General features: G+C 43.6%; 2 protein-coding genes and 1 long non-coding RNA gene across 4 annotated transcripts; 1 reads left to right on the top strand and 2 right to left on the bottom strand.

Moving 5' to 3' along the window:
* Positions 1 to 1,058: 1,058 nt before the first annotated feature.
* LOC146709696 (uncharacterized) lies at positions 1,059 to 2,541 on the bottom strand. Its single transcript, XM_085457948.1, has 3 exons — positions 1,554 to 2,541; positions 1,227 to 1,318; positions 1,059 to 1,148 (listed from the first exon to the last, which is right to left on the bottom strand). The coding sequence occupies exon 1, from the start codon at positions 2,539 to 2,541 to the stop codon at positions 1,732 to 1,734; it is 810 nt and encodes a 269-aa protein (XP_085314074.1). The 3' UTR covers positions 1,059 to 1,148; positions 1,227 to 1,318; positions 1,554 to 1,731.
* Positions 2,542 to 2,857: 316 nt separating this feature from the next.
* On the top strand, positions 2,858 to 6,650 carry LOC146709695 (uncharacterized). Its single transcript, XM_085456777.1, has 2 exons — positions 2,858 to 3,248; positions 3,379 to 6,650. Exon 2 carries the CDS (start codon positions 4,443 to 4,445, stop codon positions 6,648 to 6,650), a length of 2,208 nt encoding a protein of 735 aa, XP_085312903.1. The 5' UTR covers positions 2,858 to 3,248; positions 3,379 to 4,442.
* Positions 6,651 to 17,083: 10,433 nt separating this feature from the next.
* On the bottom strand, positions 17,084 to 17,876 carry LOC146709694 (uncharacterized). Of its 2 annotated transcripts, XR_014920651.1 has the most exons (3): positions 17,612 to 17,876; positions 17,309 to 17,530; positions 17,084 to 17,222 (listed from the first exon to the last, which is right to left on the bottom strand). It is a non-coding gene; the product is annotated as an uncharacterized LOC146709694 (long non-coding RNA). The 2 variants fall into 2 exon arrangements; XR_014920650.1 differs by having other exon boundaries at positions 17,084 to 17,530.
* Positions 17,877 to 19,288: the final 1,412 nt, after the last annotated feature.

The following is a 19,288-nucleotide window of genomic DNA, read 5'->3' as shown; positions in this document are numbered from 1 at the left end:
ATAAAAGGTAAAAACAGTATTTGATGCAATTAAAAAAGATATAATCTGAAAATACATCTTAAGATTGATTGATTGATTTGCTATTTTGTCATTACAATACAAATAATGTGGTCAAATCCTATGAGAAAGGCTAACTGAGTGGGTTCTGTTGTGTTATGGAATGAACTATGATGTAGTTCAGCACTCTCTCATAAAGGTCTCTTCCGTTGTCAAAGGAGGGACTAAGAGGATGAATGGCTGCCCTCAGTCCTGCCATCTCCTCAGGCCCCAAAGGACACTGTATTGGTGGAAGAACTACACCACCACTCTCTGGTCTCGAACAGTCAAGGTCCAAAGAGAAATGTTCTTGAATGTCCTGAAAATCCACTTGCTTTTGTTATGAACAGTATAACTATAGTATGCAGCAATTAAAAAAGTATGTTAAAGTCTTTAAAAACAAAGACAGGTGCACATGTTAAATATATGCATGTCATGAATTTCAAGGTACAAAAACATAAGCGTTATAAAACATCTGTAATAGCACATTTTATAGTCATACCTCAGTGTTTTCTGGTGGAGCCACAGGATTTTGAAGAAGTCCAATAGTCCAAAGTTGATTAGGCGTAAGATTTTGTTCTGTTCGCAGTGCATGATTATCCCACCCGTTCTTGAAAGTGTCAAGGTCCTTCTGCAGACGTTCCACAAAGATGTACTGAGCACAGAACAGGTGGAGGCTGTTGGAGGGGTCGAGCAGGCTGTCTTCCTCAAGGTTGTGAAGTAGCTCATAATAAACAATGGTTACAGCCATCCAGACATCACGCCACAAGCGCTCAACTCTACAACATAAAAAATATCAAAAGAACACAGTAGTTTACAAATCCAGGCTTGTACCTGTTTTTGATTTACTAATGATAAAAGACCCATGTATTTAAAAATAAATGAATAAATATTGAATAAGACGCTGGTGAATGTGATGATTGATTTGGGTTTACAATATATGTATATATATATATATATATATATATATATATATATGCTAAGTCCTGTATATAACTTGCCTTTGATTGTGAACACTTTTTCCTGAAATGTAGCTTGCTCTGCCACAACCACGAACAGTAAACATGCAATGAGCAATGCCAACATTTTCGACACCCTGGTCTCCTCTAATTCTGCATGACGAAATAGAATACAAACAAGTGTTCAGAAGGTTGAATAATAATATAGCATGTATCAAGGTTGTACATTACCTTAAAGGAAAGCCAAACTGTTCAACAGAGCTCACAAAGAAGCCTAATGCAGTTGATGCCTTGTTATTATTTCCAGCACCAAGGTACATTATCTGGAAAATAATTTATGAATAAATGATTTTGTTTTGAAGAAACAAACACAATATCTAACCAACTAAGAACACCTGACAGTTATATACTTTCTTAACGTAAAATAAAGACAACTCAACACTAATGAACGTAAATTTCTTGTCAAAGGAGTGGAAGAAGAATATGCCACTTTCTCTCTATAGGGTAGTTAATTAATTTTGAGAAAAGAAATTGTGATTGCAATGGAATATTGTTTACCTTTCGCGAATAGCCATCAATCCCAGCAAATATAACTATGCCATATCTAAAAAAGAAAAATGTGAAACACACACACACGTCCAAGTATAACATTTGTCCACAAGTCAGAATTTATCAACTTGTTTTTTTCTTTGCTTACTAAACAGGATTTTTTTTTTTACTTTGTAGAGATAGAAATTTACCTGAATCCTCTAACTGTTAACGTAAAATGCCTTATGCTCAAATCATAAATGAAAATAGTTACAGTGTATCCAGAGTACTGAACATACAAACACGTACTGTACACAAACCTGATGAGTTTGTGGTTTGTATCTACATGGACCAATGAGAGGGGACCTTTTACAGAGTACACTCTTCTTGCAACACAGCCGACAGATGCCATCCTTTCTAGGATTCCTGCAGCATCTACCCTATGCATCGATGCAGACACTTGCTCCCATTTGACACGGTATCCCATGGCCTGCAGTTCCCCCATCATCATTCGATAGCCGATGTGTGGCAGTCTCCTTTTAACTGATCTAACAAGGCTGTCCAGCTCATCATCTGTGACACTGCTACATGATGCATGCACTGAAAGTCCATACTCTTGCATCCGACGAAATAATGTCCTTTTGCTGACACCCAGAATCCGAGCTATACTTGGAATGGAAAATTTCATGTTGATGAGGCTTTGAAAACATTCTTCTGATATACTAAGTTTACGTTGTCCTCTCGCTGTGTATACAACATCAACAAGAGAAGAATGTGGGTGTCTCTCTCCGTCTTGAAAATTTATCAGTCTCAAAAGATTGGATAAGGCATTAAGAATATCTTGTGGTACTGCTAAAATATTACCAAATGACCGTATAAGTCTCAATTCATGACTGATGACATAATGCAAATAGTCCATATCTACAGGTCTGCGTTGTACAGCTCCATGAAGCTTTGTTAGCAATCTTTCATAGAACTGCCTCCTTATTAATGGTACCTGGAACAGAAATTGATACATTTGCTAATTGTGCACTAATGACATATCAATCTATGCATACGTACATGAACACAACAGGAAGATAAAGAAATTAAATCATTTACATAAACAAGTACATCCATTTCATAGGACTTTTAATGAATTTTAGTTTAAAATACATCTGTGATTTAAAAATACTTAAAAATGCAAAATATGTGAAAACTTTTTGTCCAGATTGGAGCAGAATATTCATATTTAAAATTAATTTAGTTACAAATGGCTTGGTACAGCACCCTTTTTACACTGACAGACAGGCAACTATTTTGTTTTAAAGAGTACGGCAAGCAAAGATGTTGAAGAAAATATAATCTGATCAAACATTATTCAGCTTTAAATATTGTTCAGCTTTAAAGTTACTGTGCAACTGTGTAATAAAAATGTGCTCACGACTTTGGCCTTGAGAGCGATAAGAAGCGATCGCCTCATCCTGCAGGTGGAAGATATCTGCAAGCGAAAGAGACTAGAACACCCAAGGCCGATTTCCTTTTATGGAGTTGTTTTTCTGCTAATGCAGCACTTTCCTCACAACCCCCTCCTGTAAGTTTTAGAGAATATATACCCATCCTTACAGCAAATATTAGGAATCTCCTGATGTGAGCTGTGTTGAGAGGTTGTCTCTGTCTCAATAAAAGTTCACTGATTCCCCATCTGCTGCAGGTGTCCGGTTGTCTTCATTCTCCGCCAGCCTGGTTAAGTCAATTCCTCCTTAACATCTAAAAGAACCTATTTAATGAAGGAAGACGGGTTCACTTTGTGTTTAATATTATTCTATTGCTGTTGTTGTTTTTTTTATATCCTTCAATTGGCGTCACGGAACAGGATCCGCTCCAGGCCAAACTGGAACGGATGGGAGGACATCGGCAGTGGTCTGAGTGAACGGAGTTTGGACAAAAGCTGTGTGCACACAAAAACAAGGTAAGCAGACCTTTTATTTCTGCTATATTGAACATTATAAAAATACTTAGTGTCCAAACTCCTAGTAATTCATAACCAAAATTGTCTGGCTTACTTAAGGCTTGTTGAGAATCAGACAAGTGAATAAGAGATAAGTGAATAAGAAATAAGTGAATAAGTGAATAAAGATAAGAGTGAACTGAGGTCTGACCACGGTTGCAGCCGACGGGTTGCTCTCCGGTGTCGGATAAATACCTCAGTGCAGGTCTGGGACCTTGAAAGGGTTTATTAGTAACGCCTTTCTAAACAAATTAAAAGGTTAAAGGCCTTGAGAATATTTTTTAGTAATATTCTCTAAACTACAGAAGGGTTAGGAAGGCCCAGAGGACTTTATTAGAAAAGATCCTCTAAAACTTAAAAAGGAGAAGTACTGGTTGGAGTCCAAAGGAGGGGTCCCTTTGATCAATAGGAGAAAACGGATCTCTTCTTAAAACCCCGATGATTTTAGTGTTTTAAATGTTTTGATGTTCTGTTTGATATTGGACACACATAAATACACGCTGAATGCTTGCTGTGGAACACTGGGCAGGACAGTTTGGTTCTCCGTTGTTCACAGATTACACAATTAAAGGAACTAGGTTCCTCTTTTGGTTAAAATAATACACCACACATAGAATTTTTTTTTTTTTTTTTACACATTTATTACATACATAAGGAGGGTAATGAGTGACTGCAGGTAATGTATGAAGTGTGAATGAGACGTGTGAACAAGGTGACAACCAACTAGCACCCCTATCAGGAAGCTCTAGGCAAGGTTACCCGCCAGACTTCGGTTTGGTAGAAGCTTGGTAACACCTGAAGGGATATTTCAGTGCTGACTCACCTTTAAAGCAGCGCCCCAGCTGTTAGTGCCTAACAGAGGCAGAAACCCAGCTGGCCCAAATTCTCCTTTAAGATCAATAAAAGAACACTCCTCCATTGACAGTAAAATGGATGGAGAATTAGATCGAGAAACTAATGATGATGGTTGGGGTCCCGGTGCTATTCTTAGCACATTGGGAGAACAATTAACATGTGTTGAGACAGTCATCAACTCCACACACCAGCCTAAAGAAGCAAAAAAGCAGAAAGAGTCATTGAGGAAAACAGCTGAAAGGTTAATGAAAGAAAAGGGAAAGAACGAGGGGAGTAGTGGTAATTGGGGAATAATTTGGCAGAATAAGGCTATGCAGGCAAAAGAGAAAGAGGAAGAAGCCAACTCAGCAGCAGCAGGTGCAGGTGTGATGAGCGGGGTGAGACACAGAAAGGAAGCAGATAAGCACGCAGGCCGCAAAGCTAAATTTAATCACTGGGTGTGTTTATGGGAAACTGCAAAACCACACATGAAGAAAAATAGGTCTCAGCCACCTCCCTATTCTGCCTCAACTCCTCCCTCAGCAGGCATATATCCGGTACTTAATATCTCTGGTGGAATAATGACTATTGGAGAAGAACCGCCCGTAGCTCCAACTCCCATAGATACCAAGCATTTTTGCCCAGGAAGCTCCTCTCTGTCGGCGACATCCTCAGCTAGTAGTAGAGCCCCCTCTTCTATGTCCCATTGTTCTGGAACCGGATCTGAGGGCCTAACTGACCCATTTGCGAGCGCACCATTTGCGGTTCGAATGAACAGACAGGAACCCACTGAACAACAATTAACTGATCTAGAAGCAGCATTACGCAGCTGCTTAAATGAACATAGGTCAGTGGTCCAGGTGAATAATCGTGTTGCGTCAGCCCCTCTTTCCCGGTCCAACCCCTTTGCCAGCACTCCTGTCGCTGTTAAGGGAGATCTGACCGCTACTGCAAAAACTGAGCCTGGCACTTCACCAAATGTCACAGTTAACATGTCTTTGGTGGGCCGTCAGGATCCGGAAACACAGATGAGTTTAGCCCACGTTTTTGCTGACACTGCTAACCCACCAGGCGGGGAAGAAACTGAGGATACTGATGATGAACTCAGTGACCTTAACAATACACCCCCCTCTACCCCTCCCAGTTTAGGATATCAGACTAGATCTAAGGGCCCTGTGCCTCAGCCTCCAGGCATGTTTCCCCTGGTCCAGACTAAAGCGCAACGTACACCAGTGTATCAACCTTATTCATTCGGAGATGTCCAGGCCCTAGTGGACAAACTCCCTGACATAATGGAGGGAGGGAATGCCTGGTTGGCTGGTTTGGATAAATACACAGCTGGACAGGACCTCGCACTGGGAGATTTTAGAGCTATTATAACTAGGTGCACATCCCGATCTCAGGCAGCGGACCTGGAACAAAATGCGGGTACTACCATGCATGAGAACGAGGTGCCACTAATGCAGGCCTTGAGGTTTATTGGACCGGCCCTGCGCAAACAATTCCCACCCAAAAATCAAGGCACCTTACAGAAATTTAAATGGGAGGGAAAGCAAAATCCCACCCATTATCTAAATCAGGCTGTTGAAGACTGGGTGAACCATACAGGTCATCACCCCAGTAGGACTTGTTCACAGAGCATGTGGTTCAGAAGGGCGGTGCTGAGGGGCATTCCGGAGTCAGTAAGCCAGAAAATGGAGGATAATCCTGATTTGCAGGACTGTGACTTTGCAATCTGGAAGAAACATTTGATTTTTAATCTTAACAAAGTGCAGATTAAGTCTGATGATAAAGCGGAGAGCGTCGAAGATTTACAGTTGCAACTGTTGAAGGTTCAGCTGCAGAAAGCTAAAAACGACCTGGGTGGAAAAGGTGACAAGCCTAAAAAGCAGCTTGTGGCCGCTGCGGCTCCCCCTCCTGGTCCAGTTGCCCCTGATTTGTATCCGAACCCATGGCCAACTGATCCACAGCCCCCCCAGTATGGTGCTTATCACTCCCCGGCCCCTTATGGGCAGAGAGGTTCCCCATTTGGAGGAAACAGAGGTGGTTTCAGGGGAAGGGGTCAGATGGGAGGTGGTAGGGGAGGCCAGATGTATGTTTGTTTCCGGTGTGGACAACCTGGACACTGGGCTAAAGCGTGCCCTTTGAACCCGGCTGCTGGAAGAGGCAGGGGAGCCCGTGGTGGGCCCTATCAGCATCCTGGCCACAGAGGTGGACCTCGTGGTGCTTTAGTTGAAGTGCCCCCGGCCCCACAGATGCCTGTGATGGGGTGGGAGTACTACGAGGGTGGTCCCCAGCTATAGGACACCCCACAGACTGCCCAGGACAGTGAAGGGACAACGGCGGACCCTATGCTGTCCATAACTGTAGATAAAAGAAGAAGCAGCTTTTTAGTGGACACTGGAGCTACGTACTCCACCATTAAGGATGTTGCTCGTGAAAGACTTACTGACAGAGTGATTACAGTGGTGGGCATATCTGGGGAACCTAAAACTCTGCCTTACACCGTGCCCCTACCCACAAAGGTTGGAGATCAGACCTTGTTACACAGCTATGTTTGTTCAAAACAGGCGCCTGTGAATTTACTGGGAAGAGACTTGTTGATTAAATTAGGAGCCACAATACTCTGCTCTTCACAAGGCCTAACTGTGACTCTCCCTACTGGGGTTGTACTTCCCTGCTGTGATGGGCCAGAGGGAGGTGGTCAGTTTCTGCTGCAACCCTCCTCCTGTTTGGCGGACTCTGCTGACATCTACTGGGCATTATTGGAAGTTGAAACACCTGCTGAACCAGGAGTTTGGACTGCTTTTCAGCAATGGCGGCCGTGGCTCTCACTCCTACATCCTTATGTCCCTCCCCCTGACCCACCTCATGTTACACTGTTTTATGACAGGCATGACACCACCTGGTACCAGCACATGTTCCAAGAGCAGTGTGAGGGGCGGGCTTGGTCTCTGAACATGTCGTGCATTTTTGCGGCACCGGAGGGAGTGGCAGCAGCGGTTACTTTTACAACAGATCAATTACAGTGGTACATGATGTCTGATGAGGCAGCTCCCCATGTGTCACTGGCCTTACATCCTGGACACCAGGCTAAGGAGCTGGGTGGAATGGTTAAACGTTCCCTTGCGGCCACTGACTGGACACCTACAAAACTCCCACAGGTTTTGTTTTCTCCATCTACCAAGACATACCAAATTTTAAATGATTGCTTTAATTCCTCAACACTGCAACATAGAGTGGTCAGCGGGTCACATGGCAGAGAACACACAGACCACTGTGATGCTGCGCCTTTACTCGACTCTCTTCCAGATTGTTTGTGGTCCCATGGACCCACAGATGTAGGTTTAGTTGATGTGGAGCCAGTCTCTTTTCAACTGTCATCTGCTACCCCTTTGTGGCAGCCTCAGTACCCACACAGACCGGAGGCTGAGGCTGGGATTGCAGAAACAATTTCTGGTTTGGTCACTGCCGGTGTCTTGGAGCCCTCCTGCTCTAAGTGGAACACGCCCATCCTACCCGTTGAGAAAAAAGGCACGGGGAAGTTCAGAATGGCACATGATTTGAGAAGGATTAATGCCTTACTTGGCACTCCTACTTTGCCTGTGCCTAATCCTTATGTTGCCTTGACCAACCTCCCACCATCTCATGCCTGGTTCACCTGCATTGACTTGGCTAATGCCTTTTTCTGCCTCCCACTTCGTGAGTCACTGCGTGACATTTTCTCATTTACATTTAGAGGCCGACAATGGCGTTACACTCGCTTACCACAGGGATTTGCCCTCTCCCCAGGACTGTTTAATCAGTGTTTGAAAGAACTTTTACAAACCTGCCCACTACCATCTGACTGTATGTTAATACAATATGTGGATGACCTTTTGCTGTCTGCTCCCACGGCTGACATCTGTTTGGAGGCCACCAGAGTGGTACTTCACCACCTGGCCAACACAGGTTTTAAAGTGAGCAAAAACAAACTACAGATTGCAAGAAAACAGGTTTCTTTTCTAGGCCGCATGGTCTCACAGTCCGGTATTTCCTTGTCCCCAGAACACAGGAACTCCATTTTGCACCATCCAAAACCTCTAACTGTAAAAGACATGTTGTCATTTTTAGGCCTGACTGGTTACAGCAGGACCTATGTCCCAGACTATGTTGGCCTTACTTCCCCTTTGCGCGCTTTGGTAAATGAACAAGGCATGAGAAACCTCTCTGCTCCCCTCTCATGGACTACAGAAACAGAACAGGCGTTTATAAAGTTAAAACAACAGCTTTCTGTCGCCTCTGACCTTGCTGTGCCAGATTATGCTTTGCCTTTTCATCTTGATGTTTCTGGAACTGGAACCCATATCAATGGTATCCTGTTCCAGAAAAAAGGGGGAGAGAGAAAAGTGTTGACATATGTAAGCGTAATGCTTGACAACACTGAAAAACGCCACCCACCGTGCACACAACACGTTTCTGGACTTGCAAAAATCATTCAGAAAACAGCACACATAGTGATGAACCACCCACTAAAAATTTTGACATCACACAGTGTGGTGGCCTACGTCTCCTCACAGGCCTTCACACTCACTTCACTCAGGCAGAGACGCCTCAGTACTATTTTGGAAGCACCACACATCACCTACTCACATGAAGGCATAAACATGGCTGATCACATGGGATCAGGAGAACCACATATGTGTGAAGAGGTTGTGCAGGTACAGGAGAAAATCAGGCCAGATTTGCAGGCAGAACCTCTAATGGATGCAGAAAAAGATTGGTTCACAGATGGATGTTGTTTCAGAACTGAAAGTGGAATGTTGAAGGCTGCATGGGCAATAGTGGAACAGACAGACATGAGATGGAAAACAGTGAAGGCAGAGCAGTTGACAGGACAACAGTCTGCACAGAGAGCTGAACTGAGAGCGGTGATTGAAGCCTTAAGGATGGGAAAGGGACAGAAAGTGAATATATACAGTGATTCAGCTTATGCTGTGGGAGCAGTGCATGTGGAGCTCAAGCAGTGGCTAAGAGCTGGTTTTTTGACAGCCAGCGGAAAGCCTATTAAACATGAGATAGAAATGAGGGAATTAGCGGAAGCACTGTTGTTACCTGTTAAGGTGGCAGTGGTAAAATGCAAAGGACACAGTGCCGGATTGGATTTAGTGGCATTAGGTAACAAACAGGCCGACTTAGTAGCTAAGCAGACAGCTGGTTACTTACCCTCCCTGATTATGGTAATGGACCCAGAAGCCACACCCCCTCCAGAAAGACCACCCATACAACTAGGCCTAGCCACAATCAGAGAGTTACAGGACAAAGCCAGCCCCCAGGAAAAATCATTATGGGTAACAAGAGGGGCCACAAACACAGATGTTTGGCGTGGCCCAGATGGAAGGCCCATTCTACCGCCAGGGGTCAGACAGACAGCAATGGAAGAGGCACATGGAGTGGGGCATGTGGGACCTGCACAAATGATGAGGAACTTAGCTGGCTGGTGGCACCCTTATCTAAAAGACATGACAAAATACATGGTTAAAACCTGTAAGGAGTGCAACCAATTTGGAATCAAGCCCGCCTTCAAGCCAATAGCAGGGTACTTCCCCATCCCACTTTGCCCAGGGAAAGAAATAATCATTGATTACACAGACATGGTGGACAGAGTAGGTAGTTACAGGTACCTGCTGGTGGCTGTGGATGCATTTTCAGGTTGGCCAGAAGCCTGGCCGACAGCAAGTGAAAACAGTAGAACTGTGGTGAAGTGTCTGATTAATCATTATATACCACAGCATGGGTTTCCCGAGGTCATAAGGTCGGACAATGGTTCACATTTCAGGAACCACGATCTGCAGAGGGTTGAAGCCGCATTAGGTTTGAAACATAAGTTTGGCTCAGTTTACCACCCCCAGTCCCAGGGGAAAGTGGAAAGGATGAATCAAACTCTAAAAACTAAATTGGCTAAAATCTGTGCACAGACCAAATTAGATTGGGTTAAGGCATTGCCTCTTGCATTAATGTCCATAAGATGCTCAGTAAATCAAACCTCTGGTTACACTCCATTTGAGTTGGAGCATGGCAGGCCTTTTCCTGGCCCCTCCTCTCGCCTGTTAATGTCGGATGAAGCTGATTCAGACCTCGATCCGAGGACATATTATAACATGCTCCGCAGTTTTGTTGCCCAGTATTCCTCACAGGTCGCTGAAAGAAACCAGCAAGAGCTGAAAGAGGCGGCTACACCTGGAATGGACTACGTCCTCCTGAAAGTCACAAAGAGAAAGTGGGCTGAGCCTCGCTGGACAGGCCCTTACCGCATAACAGAGCGGACCTCCCACGCTGTCAGGCTCGAAGGGAAAGGTGACACCTGGTTTCATTACACACAGTGCGCTGCTGCCACCGAACCAGGAAGAACCTTGAGAGAGGTGCAGAAGGACCTGTCAGAAGGAGCTGCAACAGCATCACCAACCACTTGAGGGAGCCAAAACTCAACCTACAAGCCGGCTGGTTACAAAAGGGGGTGTTCTTCATACTGAACTAAACATTTTTATTTTTCTATTTTTAACATCTTTTATGACTTTGCTTTTATATTGGCTTGAGTTTTTAAGATTTACATTTTACATTGCAATAGTTTTAACCGCTGAAAGCTCATTTAAAGTTGTGTCACTGATACTTTTTGTTGCTCTTTAACTCCTAGAACACGCCCTTGGCGAGGTGGGGGGAACTGGACCACCTTTCTGTGCCCCATCATCCTGTATTAGAAGACATACAAGCTAAGTAAACATGTCTTGGCCCTTTCCCCCTGAAATGACAGGCAGGCAAAGATGTTGCGTCTTTGTTTGCTTCCTGGCCCTGGGTCTCATTCCCATTGGCATAATCCTGATCTGTGAAGGGCCCCCGACACTTCTGACACCTTCAAGTTCAAAAGCTTCGCCCCCTTCTGACAGTCCCAACCTGACAAATGTAGCCCCTAGGGTCTTGCCCACCACTTCCTCTCCAGTTTTGCCCACGCCCGATCGATTTAGAAAGAAACGAGACACGGTTACCTCCTGTACCCCAAGTACGACTAGAATGATTACTCTCTGTGTCCCCAACAATAAAAGTTGGGTAGTTGAAATAGATTTCGCTAGCTTCCCAGTCACTCCCGTCACCAAAGACCAAGGGGGGGATCTTTTTAACCTTGCAGTACATCTCTCCTCCTCAGTGTGGTATATAACCCTGGGAGGTTGGCATCAGTGGAAGTGGTCCAGTTTAGTGTCAGAAACGGACCTCGATTGGTCCAAGCACTCTAGGGGTCAGGCTTTGCACTGGAGAAACCAAAATATGCTCAGAATAGCAAAAAAACCGGATCTTTCAGGCTTAATTTTTACCCTAAAGGATCTGACCTTGACCTCCTGTCAACAATTTATACTTGCCCCTTGGACTGATCGCACCGCCCTGTATTGGCAAATGGAAATATGCCCTAGCGTTGGTGCAGTTCCAAGCTCTGTAGTTAAAGATGATAACCCCACCTTTAATGGCCCTCCGGTGACATATACAAACGGGGGGAGAAACGGCCGAATACGCATTGTAGACACAAATAAAATGTCTAAAGATGACCTCTTCCAAATTCTAACCGGTATTTCTGGAGCAACAAACAACTGGTTACTACTAGCTGAACAAGCTGCTGACAAGACGGCTTCCGACTGCATAGTATGTATGGGAGCCCGCCCCACTTTAAGAGTTGTACCGGCGCCAGTCAATAGTGCATGCCTCCTGCATCTTATGAACAATACAAAACGAGGTCATTGCTCATATCTGGAAAACCACTTTCCTAAAACTCAACGCTCGGTCTCTAATAAACCACCTTTCTTTTCTTCAGATGTAGCTGTGAACAATTTCACTTGTATTAACCTGACTGGCAATGCAGTAAAACTAGGTAGCTTGAACTCTTCTTGGTGCACTGAGATGACGGTTATGAAACCAAACTTCCGACCTACGGCTAGGGCTGATTTGTGGTGGTGGTGTGGCAAAAACAAGTTATATGATGGTTTCCCTCGGGATGCGTCAGGTCTTTGCGCTCTCATAACTCTTATTTTACCTGTTTTAGTCACTCCAGTAGATCTCTCTATAGAAGTACACGAAGTTGGCCTCCCATCCTCCTCTGAACGCCGCTCTAAACGTTCTCTAATCCCAGGTTCAGCTCATAATCCAACCTATATTGATGCTGTAGGTATACCCCGTGGGGTCCCCGATGAATATAAACTGCGAGACCAGGTTAAAGCAGGATGGGCCTCGATACTTTGGATGGTTGAAATAAATGCGAATGTAGACAGAATTAACTACATTCACTTTAATGTGCAACTGTTGGCTAATTACACTCGAGATGGTTTTGAAGCTGTGCATGCACAGTTATCTGCCACTTCCCTAATGGCTTTCCAAAACAGGGTCGCAACGGATTTTCTCCTCGCAGAAAGAGGCGGAGTCTGCAGCCTTTTTGGTCAGGAATGCTGTACCTATATCCCCAATAACACAGCTCCTGATGGTTCCCTCACTAAAGCTATTACTGGTCTCACAGCTCTTACTGTTAAAATGAAGGAACACTCGGGCGTTGATACTGCCATGTGGGACTCTTGGCTTAACATGTTTGGCAAATATAAGGCCCTTGTAGCTTCCATCCTAGTTTCCATCTCAGTTTTTGTTGCTGTCCTAGTCACCTGCGGTTGCTGTTGTATTCCATGCATTCGATCCCTCTTCCAGAGACTGATTGTTACAGCTTTCACTCCTGAGGATAAGGATCTCGCCCGGCAGATGCCTTTATTGGCTAGTCAACTTCCCACCTCCTCGCCAACGGATGATGAAAACTCTGATCGTGAGGGTGACGAACATTATCGTCTTTCTCTTGTTTAAATGCTTCTAGAATGGTTGTTTCTCTGTGGTGTTTTGTATTAGACTTGTTATTAATTGTTTCCCTCACCCACTTCCTCTTGAAGGATATATCTGGTTGAACTGTGTCTGGTCGGGTTGTGAGGGTTAAGCGATGTTCTCAGGGTCTCCGGACTTAAGCCTGAGCGAATGTGTACTCCCACCACTGGATATAGGTTGTTTTTTCCACACCCCTTCCTCACGTTTTACCATATTCACTTTTGAATGTCCTTAGCAGTCACCGTTCTGGGTTTATTTTACGGTTGATTTATTCTTTCACATTTTCACGTTTATATCTCTCATTATTATAGTATACTCTGTACTCTCCACATTTTTATCATTACTTATGCTTTTTGGTTGCTGGGTTACAGGAACTGTACTGTTAATTTTGTGTCACTACCCTGGTTGCGCTGACTCGTTGTATCCTTTTGTGCAGGACAGCTGTTACTGCTTTCATCGGGAACCGAGACTGCTTGCAGCCGACCCCTGGGCAGGGTGGTGCCTGGACTCTTTTCTCCTCATCTGCAATGACAGATAAAGACAAATGATAAGACCCGAGGAGTTTTTCGAGCCAGGCTTCGACACGTCTCTGTGTTCCTTTGAATGTTACTTATTTTTGTGTGTTGACCCATTTAAGATGGGTCAAAAGGGGGATTTGAAGAAAATATAATCTGATCAAACATTATTCAGCTTTAAATATTGTTCAGCTTTAAAGTTACTGTGCAACTGTGTAATAAAAATGTGCTCACGACTTTGGCCTTGAGAGCGATAAGAAGCGATCGCCTCATCCTGCAGGTGGAAGATATCTGCAAGCGAAAGAGACTAGAACACCCAAGGCCGATTTCCTTTTATGGAGTTGTTTTTCTGCTAATGCAGCACTTTCCTCACAACCCCCTCCTGTAAGTTTTAGAGAATATATACCCATCCTTACAGCAAATATTAGGAATCTCCTGATGTGAGCTGTGTTGAGAGGTTGTCTCTGTCTCAATAAAAGTTCACTGATTCCCCATCTGCTGCAGGTGTCCGGTTGTCTTCATTCTCCGCCAGCCTGGTTAAGTCAATTCCTCCTTAACATCTAAAAGAACCTATTTAATGAAGGAAGACGGGTTCACTTTGTGTTTAATATTATTCTATTGCTGTTGTTGTTTTTTTTATATCCTTCAATGTATAAAAAAAAACAGGTGACCTGCAACACTGCCATAAAGACATTACTTCCAACCCTACACTTGTCTTACCGTTATGTGCCTGGAATCTGCCATTGCTTAATATGTTATCATCACCACTGGCCATCAGGAGTAAGGCTCTGGCACCCTTGTAGATACCTTTGCAGTTTGAACCTCAAATCCCTGTACTGCAGAATCCATTTCAAAGTTAAAGTGTTTGTTTATTCACAAAAGAGACAGGGGCATCACTGAATTTAGCAAATTTTAGCTGCCAGCTAGCTTGCTACAACGAATAGGCTAATGTTGGCATTTTACCACAACTTCACCAGATTTAGCTAATAAAAACTACACCTATGTCCAGTCGAGTGAAATAGCAAAGAAAGACGACGGAAAATGATTACTTACCTGTGGTTTAGAGGGTCCACTTGAACTTGATGCAGCCATTATTGAAAGAGGCAAAAAGAGAAAAATGGCAGCTTGGTCAGCACGAGCAACGGACTCTATAATGTATGCAAATTCATGCGGGTCGGAATCCCCGCCCCCTCAAGCACGCCTCTGGATGCCAAAACAGTGCCAGCAGATTGAAACTGAAAAATGGTTTGAAACCGAAAAAAAATGGATTGAAACCAAAAAAAAAAAATTGTAAGGGAAAACAAAAAAATTACAGTTTCAATTAATTGTTTTTCACTATCCATTTTTTTTTTCGGTTTCAATACAAGATTTTTCAGTACATTTATTTCAGTTACAATATTTTTTTTCGGTTTCAATCCATTTTTCGGTTTCGTTTCAAGGTGGCATCGTTCTGATTCCATAGACTTGCCGCTCCTGTGTCAGTGCAGAGGAAGCACACTTTGCTCCCCCTCCCCCGTCTTGTGTTTAGATGTTGCGCTTTCACCTGACGTGACTTAGGGGGTGCCCAAATTCATGGGGTGCATCCTCATGAGGATGCATTTGTAGACCGATTACATCACAGCGACGCGCCAAAGGCTGTCCAAATTCGTAGACTCCTCTGAATGCAGCCGACAAATGCGTTCTCCTTTTCCCTGAATTTGAAGGATGTGTCCAGTGTGTCTTCCGTGGCCCACCATATCCCAGAATTCGGAGACGTCTGTTACCCACTAACTTGATAGCTAGCCGAGAGCTCGAGGGTCACTAGAGCCGCCAATAACGGCACAACTCCCAGCACATCATTTTCAGATCACCGTGGACTTTCACTACTCAGAATAACGTAATTTATAAGTCACTTAGACAACCTAACAATGTTATTGTTTGGCTTTTTTCAGTCTTTTATTTGTACGTGAGTAAATCGGTTTGGCTGAGATTAAAGTTATTACATTAGATAAAACTTTATTAATCGATCGGGTGGGTTCCTCCAGGATTTTCACACAGCTGAATAAACATCGAACAGAAAAGCGATTAAACAGAAGTGTGAGACGGTCAAGAATTTATGCCAGTGTCGTGTTATATTTTAGATAGCAAGGAGCAGACGGCCTAGTTTATTAAACTCCACCGAGACCGCGGTGATGCAAATCAGCAGGCTAGACCGTCCAATTTCACAGCCGTTTACTTCCGGCCTATCCGACCTTCTGAGGACCCAGCCCACGTAGACCATGAAGGAAGATGGAGCCCATGAATTTTGACACGACTTTAGACACGTTGGGGGTTGTTAAGTTGTTTACATATTATTTATATTTTCACCAGTTGTTGTTTTTGTTGTTGAGAATTTCAATTGTAATTTTTGTATTTTATAGTTTCTCAACTGTGCTTGTTTGTTTTAATTTGTTTACTGGTTTGTGAGCACTTTTTAAGATTTCCCTTAAAAAAAGAAAGATAACTTTAAACCACCACGGCAGAGCCGATGGCATTTTCATGCTTCGCAGCATCATTTATTCTTGCAATAATCACACGGTTGCTGTAACAGTACATTCAACAGCTGCCACTGTGATGGTTCTGGGTCATTTTGACCCAGCATTTACAGTTTCTTATTTTTTTCTGTATTATGGTTTTGTCAATAGAAAATTGTACTTAGTAGTCAGTATAATCTTTTAATAATATAAGTTTACATATGATAGAATACTGCATGATGACCTTTTGATGACTTAGACCAGGGGTGTCAAACTCAAATACACAGTGGGCCAAAATTCAAAACTGGAACAAAGTCGCGGGCTAACGTTAATATTTAATAAAAAAATCTTCCTCCAGATATAAGAATGAATCTTTTCTTATGGACTCAAACAAGTTTTGCTGAAAAACTGAATATGGAACAAGCAAAGCTTAATACTAAACTATATATATATATTAGCTGTATAATACCAGTAGGCCAGCTCTAATAGTAATTTAGTATGGCTTTGCGGGCCAAATGTAATTAGGCCAGAGTTTGACACCTATGACTTAGACTGTTGTTCACTACAAGACTTGTTCTGTTGTCTTTTATAAGTTTCTTCCCACAGCGATAATAAGAGCTGAACAAGCAGTTTCACTCCCTACCAGGAAGAGAGCTGAACACTCTTATCTTCACTCCCTAACAAGAAGAGGGGCCGCATCCTTCAGAATCACACACATACACATACATACGCACTAACATTCCTCTGTCTATGAACAGAGGTATTCACTATTGTATTACCCTTGTATATAAATAAAGACCAGGGTGTCACAAACAAGGATGCGGTGGACTCAAAAGCAGACTCAATTGCTCGAACTATGTATAATTTATTAGAAGGAACAAAAACGTGAACAGAACTGGGTTTAACAGAAACCATTCGCAGAAACTAAGGGAAATCCATGGGCGGGGAAACAGGCGTAGAGCACAGGGAGAACTCGAACGGGAACTTTCTGTAAACACAGGAGAAGGGTGTTACTGAGTGACAAACGAGTAAGGGACAGAGGTATGGAGTGACAGTGGATAGTCTTGGGCTTACTTGGAGACCCTGGTTATTAAGCGGGGGAAAAGGCTGCCATGGGAGCATTCCAGAGAGGATCGAGAGTGGGGAGAGTCCGGTCCAGATTCCAAGGAGGTGGAGAGTATGGACTGAAGGGCAGGCTGAGGAGAAGTTGTGTATGTGGTCCTTGGGTTCCGAGCAGACGGAAAAACAGGATGGAGACGGAACCAGCACTACTGGTGAGTGCGACGGGTGATGAATCTGAAGAATGCAGGAGACAGAAAACACATTAAACCATGATCCAGGTATACAGAGTCTGAGCACAGAGGAGGCCAAGTTTACCACAGATGGTAGCAGGACGAACTGGCGAGGAGTGGCAGGCAGTGCTGGCTTAAAAACCCTCTAGGTGGAGCTCCGGAGATTGAAAACAGGTGATGAGCTGGCCAACTCCACCCCAAAGGACGGATGACAGGAACCTGGACCATGCCCGACCAGACACTCCCACAGCATATGACACAGGGCAGTGGCAGAGTGTGAGTCCTTGAGCCACACTCTGGGGTGCGAGCGCTCTGTGACTGCTCTTGTAAGTAAAACTGCAGCGTGTGTGTCTCCATTAGTGATGTTCGATTCGTGAACGAATCGTTCAATACTCGAGAAACACTTTACTGACTCGTGAATCATGATTCACAAGTGCGACTGACTCACTGACTCATCCCTGTTGCTGTTAGCAGCAATATATCTAGCTTATAATTAAAATTGTGGAGAAAAACACAACATCCAGTATCTTAACAAAAAAAATTTCTGCTCTGAACTGGAAGAAAAAACCCTGAGTAGAAGCTCACATCAAGACAATAGCTCCTCGGTTCACAGTAGCATCGCTCTGCTAACATGCTAACAGCACATTTGAGCTACTCACCCCCTCCCTTCCTGTGCTGAATCGTAGGGTAAGCGAATCACTCAGGACTCACTAACCCCCTCCCTCCTGTGCTGAATCATAGAGCGAACGAATCACTCACTCACCCCTGTCGCTACCCAATCCGTACCGGAAACCCGATCGGTACCCTGCATGCGCAAATCTTACGTCACTTCCTTTCTTTGCCAACATTGCGACATTCAATATATTTGAATGACACGCGCCCAGTTAGCTCCTAGCATTTCTCAACAGCTCTGCCTCCTTGTCGACTACCGGGACATTTAAACAATGAATAATCCGTATCCACAAAAAATTTTTGCTTTTCTCCTCAACAGAGAGCGTCCCCCGATTGAACAACAGCGCCGTAAAATAAGAAGAATGGTGCCTAATGACAGAGTTAATAATACAGACTTTGTAATATGTCACGTGAAGATTCAGCAGCCAGATGAAGTGTTTACTGGCAATTGACAGTTATAGCGGACATTATCATCACTTTTGCAACAATCCTCTCCACACAGACAAGCATAAACACACTCGATTATCACTAAATCAAATTTAACACACGTTTGTAATGACGCTAATTCAGTTTACAATAGGGTTCATTCGCTCAGTCAACAGGTGGCGGTATGCTCGTACACTGGGGATTAAACTGCCATTAAACGAACAGAAGAAGAAGAAAACACCTGCACATGCGCAGTAAGGATCGGGAGTCCTGATCCGTAACTATCTTTTTATTTTTTTGTTTTTGTCTACATTATATTAAATGTTTCATTATCGGAAACATTTTAAGAGATACTTGTTATTCTTAACATCTTAACAGATACTCTGACCCATAACTATCGTAAAACGCCTCGACCGGAAGTAGACACCTTTCGCGCATGCGGGGTACCGATCGGGTTTCCGGTACGGATCGGGTAGGGACAACCCCCTCCCTCCTGGCTCACAGCTTCTTCTTCTTCTTGGTTGGCAACCAATGTTAAGGTGCATTACCGCCCCTGGATAACAGCTCAGTAGACATTTAGATGAGAAAATATATATTTAACACATTTAAGGAAAATACTAATAAAATAAAAATAAACAAAATAAATGTTTATTAAGAAATTTTG

Source organism: Copadichromis virginalis, linkage group LG5 (assembly GCF_057382275.1).
Source record: "Copadichromis virginalis isolate Kocher_CV1m ecotype Utaka linkage group LG5, C_Virginalis_male_GT1.1, whole genome shotgun sequence".
In the NCBI taxonomy this organism is placed as follows: Eukaryota; Metazoa; Chordata; class Actinopteri; order Cichliformes; family Cichlidae; genus Copadichromis; species Copadichromis virginalis.
This window is presented reverse-complemented; position numbering and strand designations above follow the sequence as displayed.

Bases quoted from the DNA above. Each gene is read 5' to 3' on its own strand.
- LOC146709696 (XM_085457948.1), bottom strand. From the start codon at position 2,541: ATGTATCAATTTCTGTTCCAGGTACCATTAATAAGGAGGCAGTTCTAT.
- LOC146709695 (XM_085456777.1), top strand. From the start codon at position 4,443: ATGGATGGAGAATTAGATCGAGAAACTAATGATGATGGTTGGGGTCCC.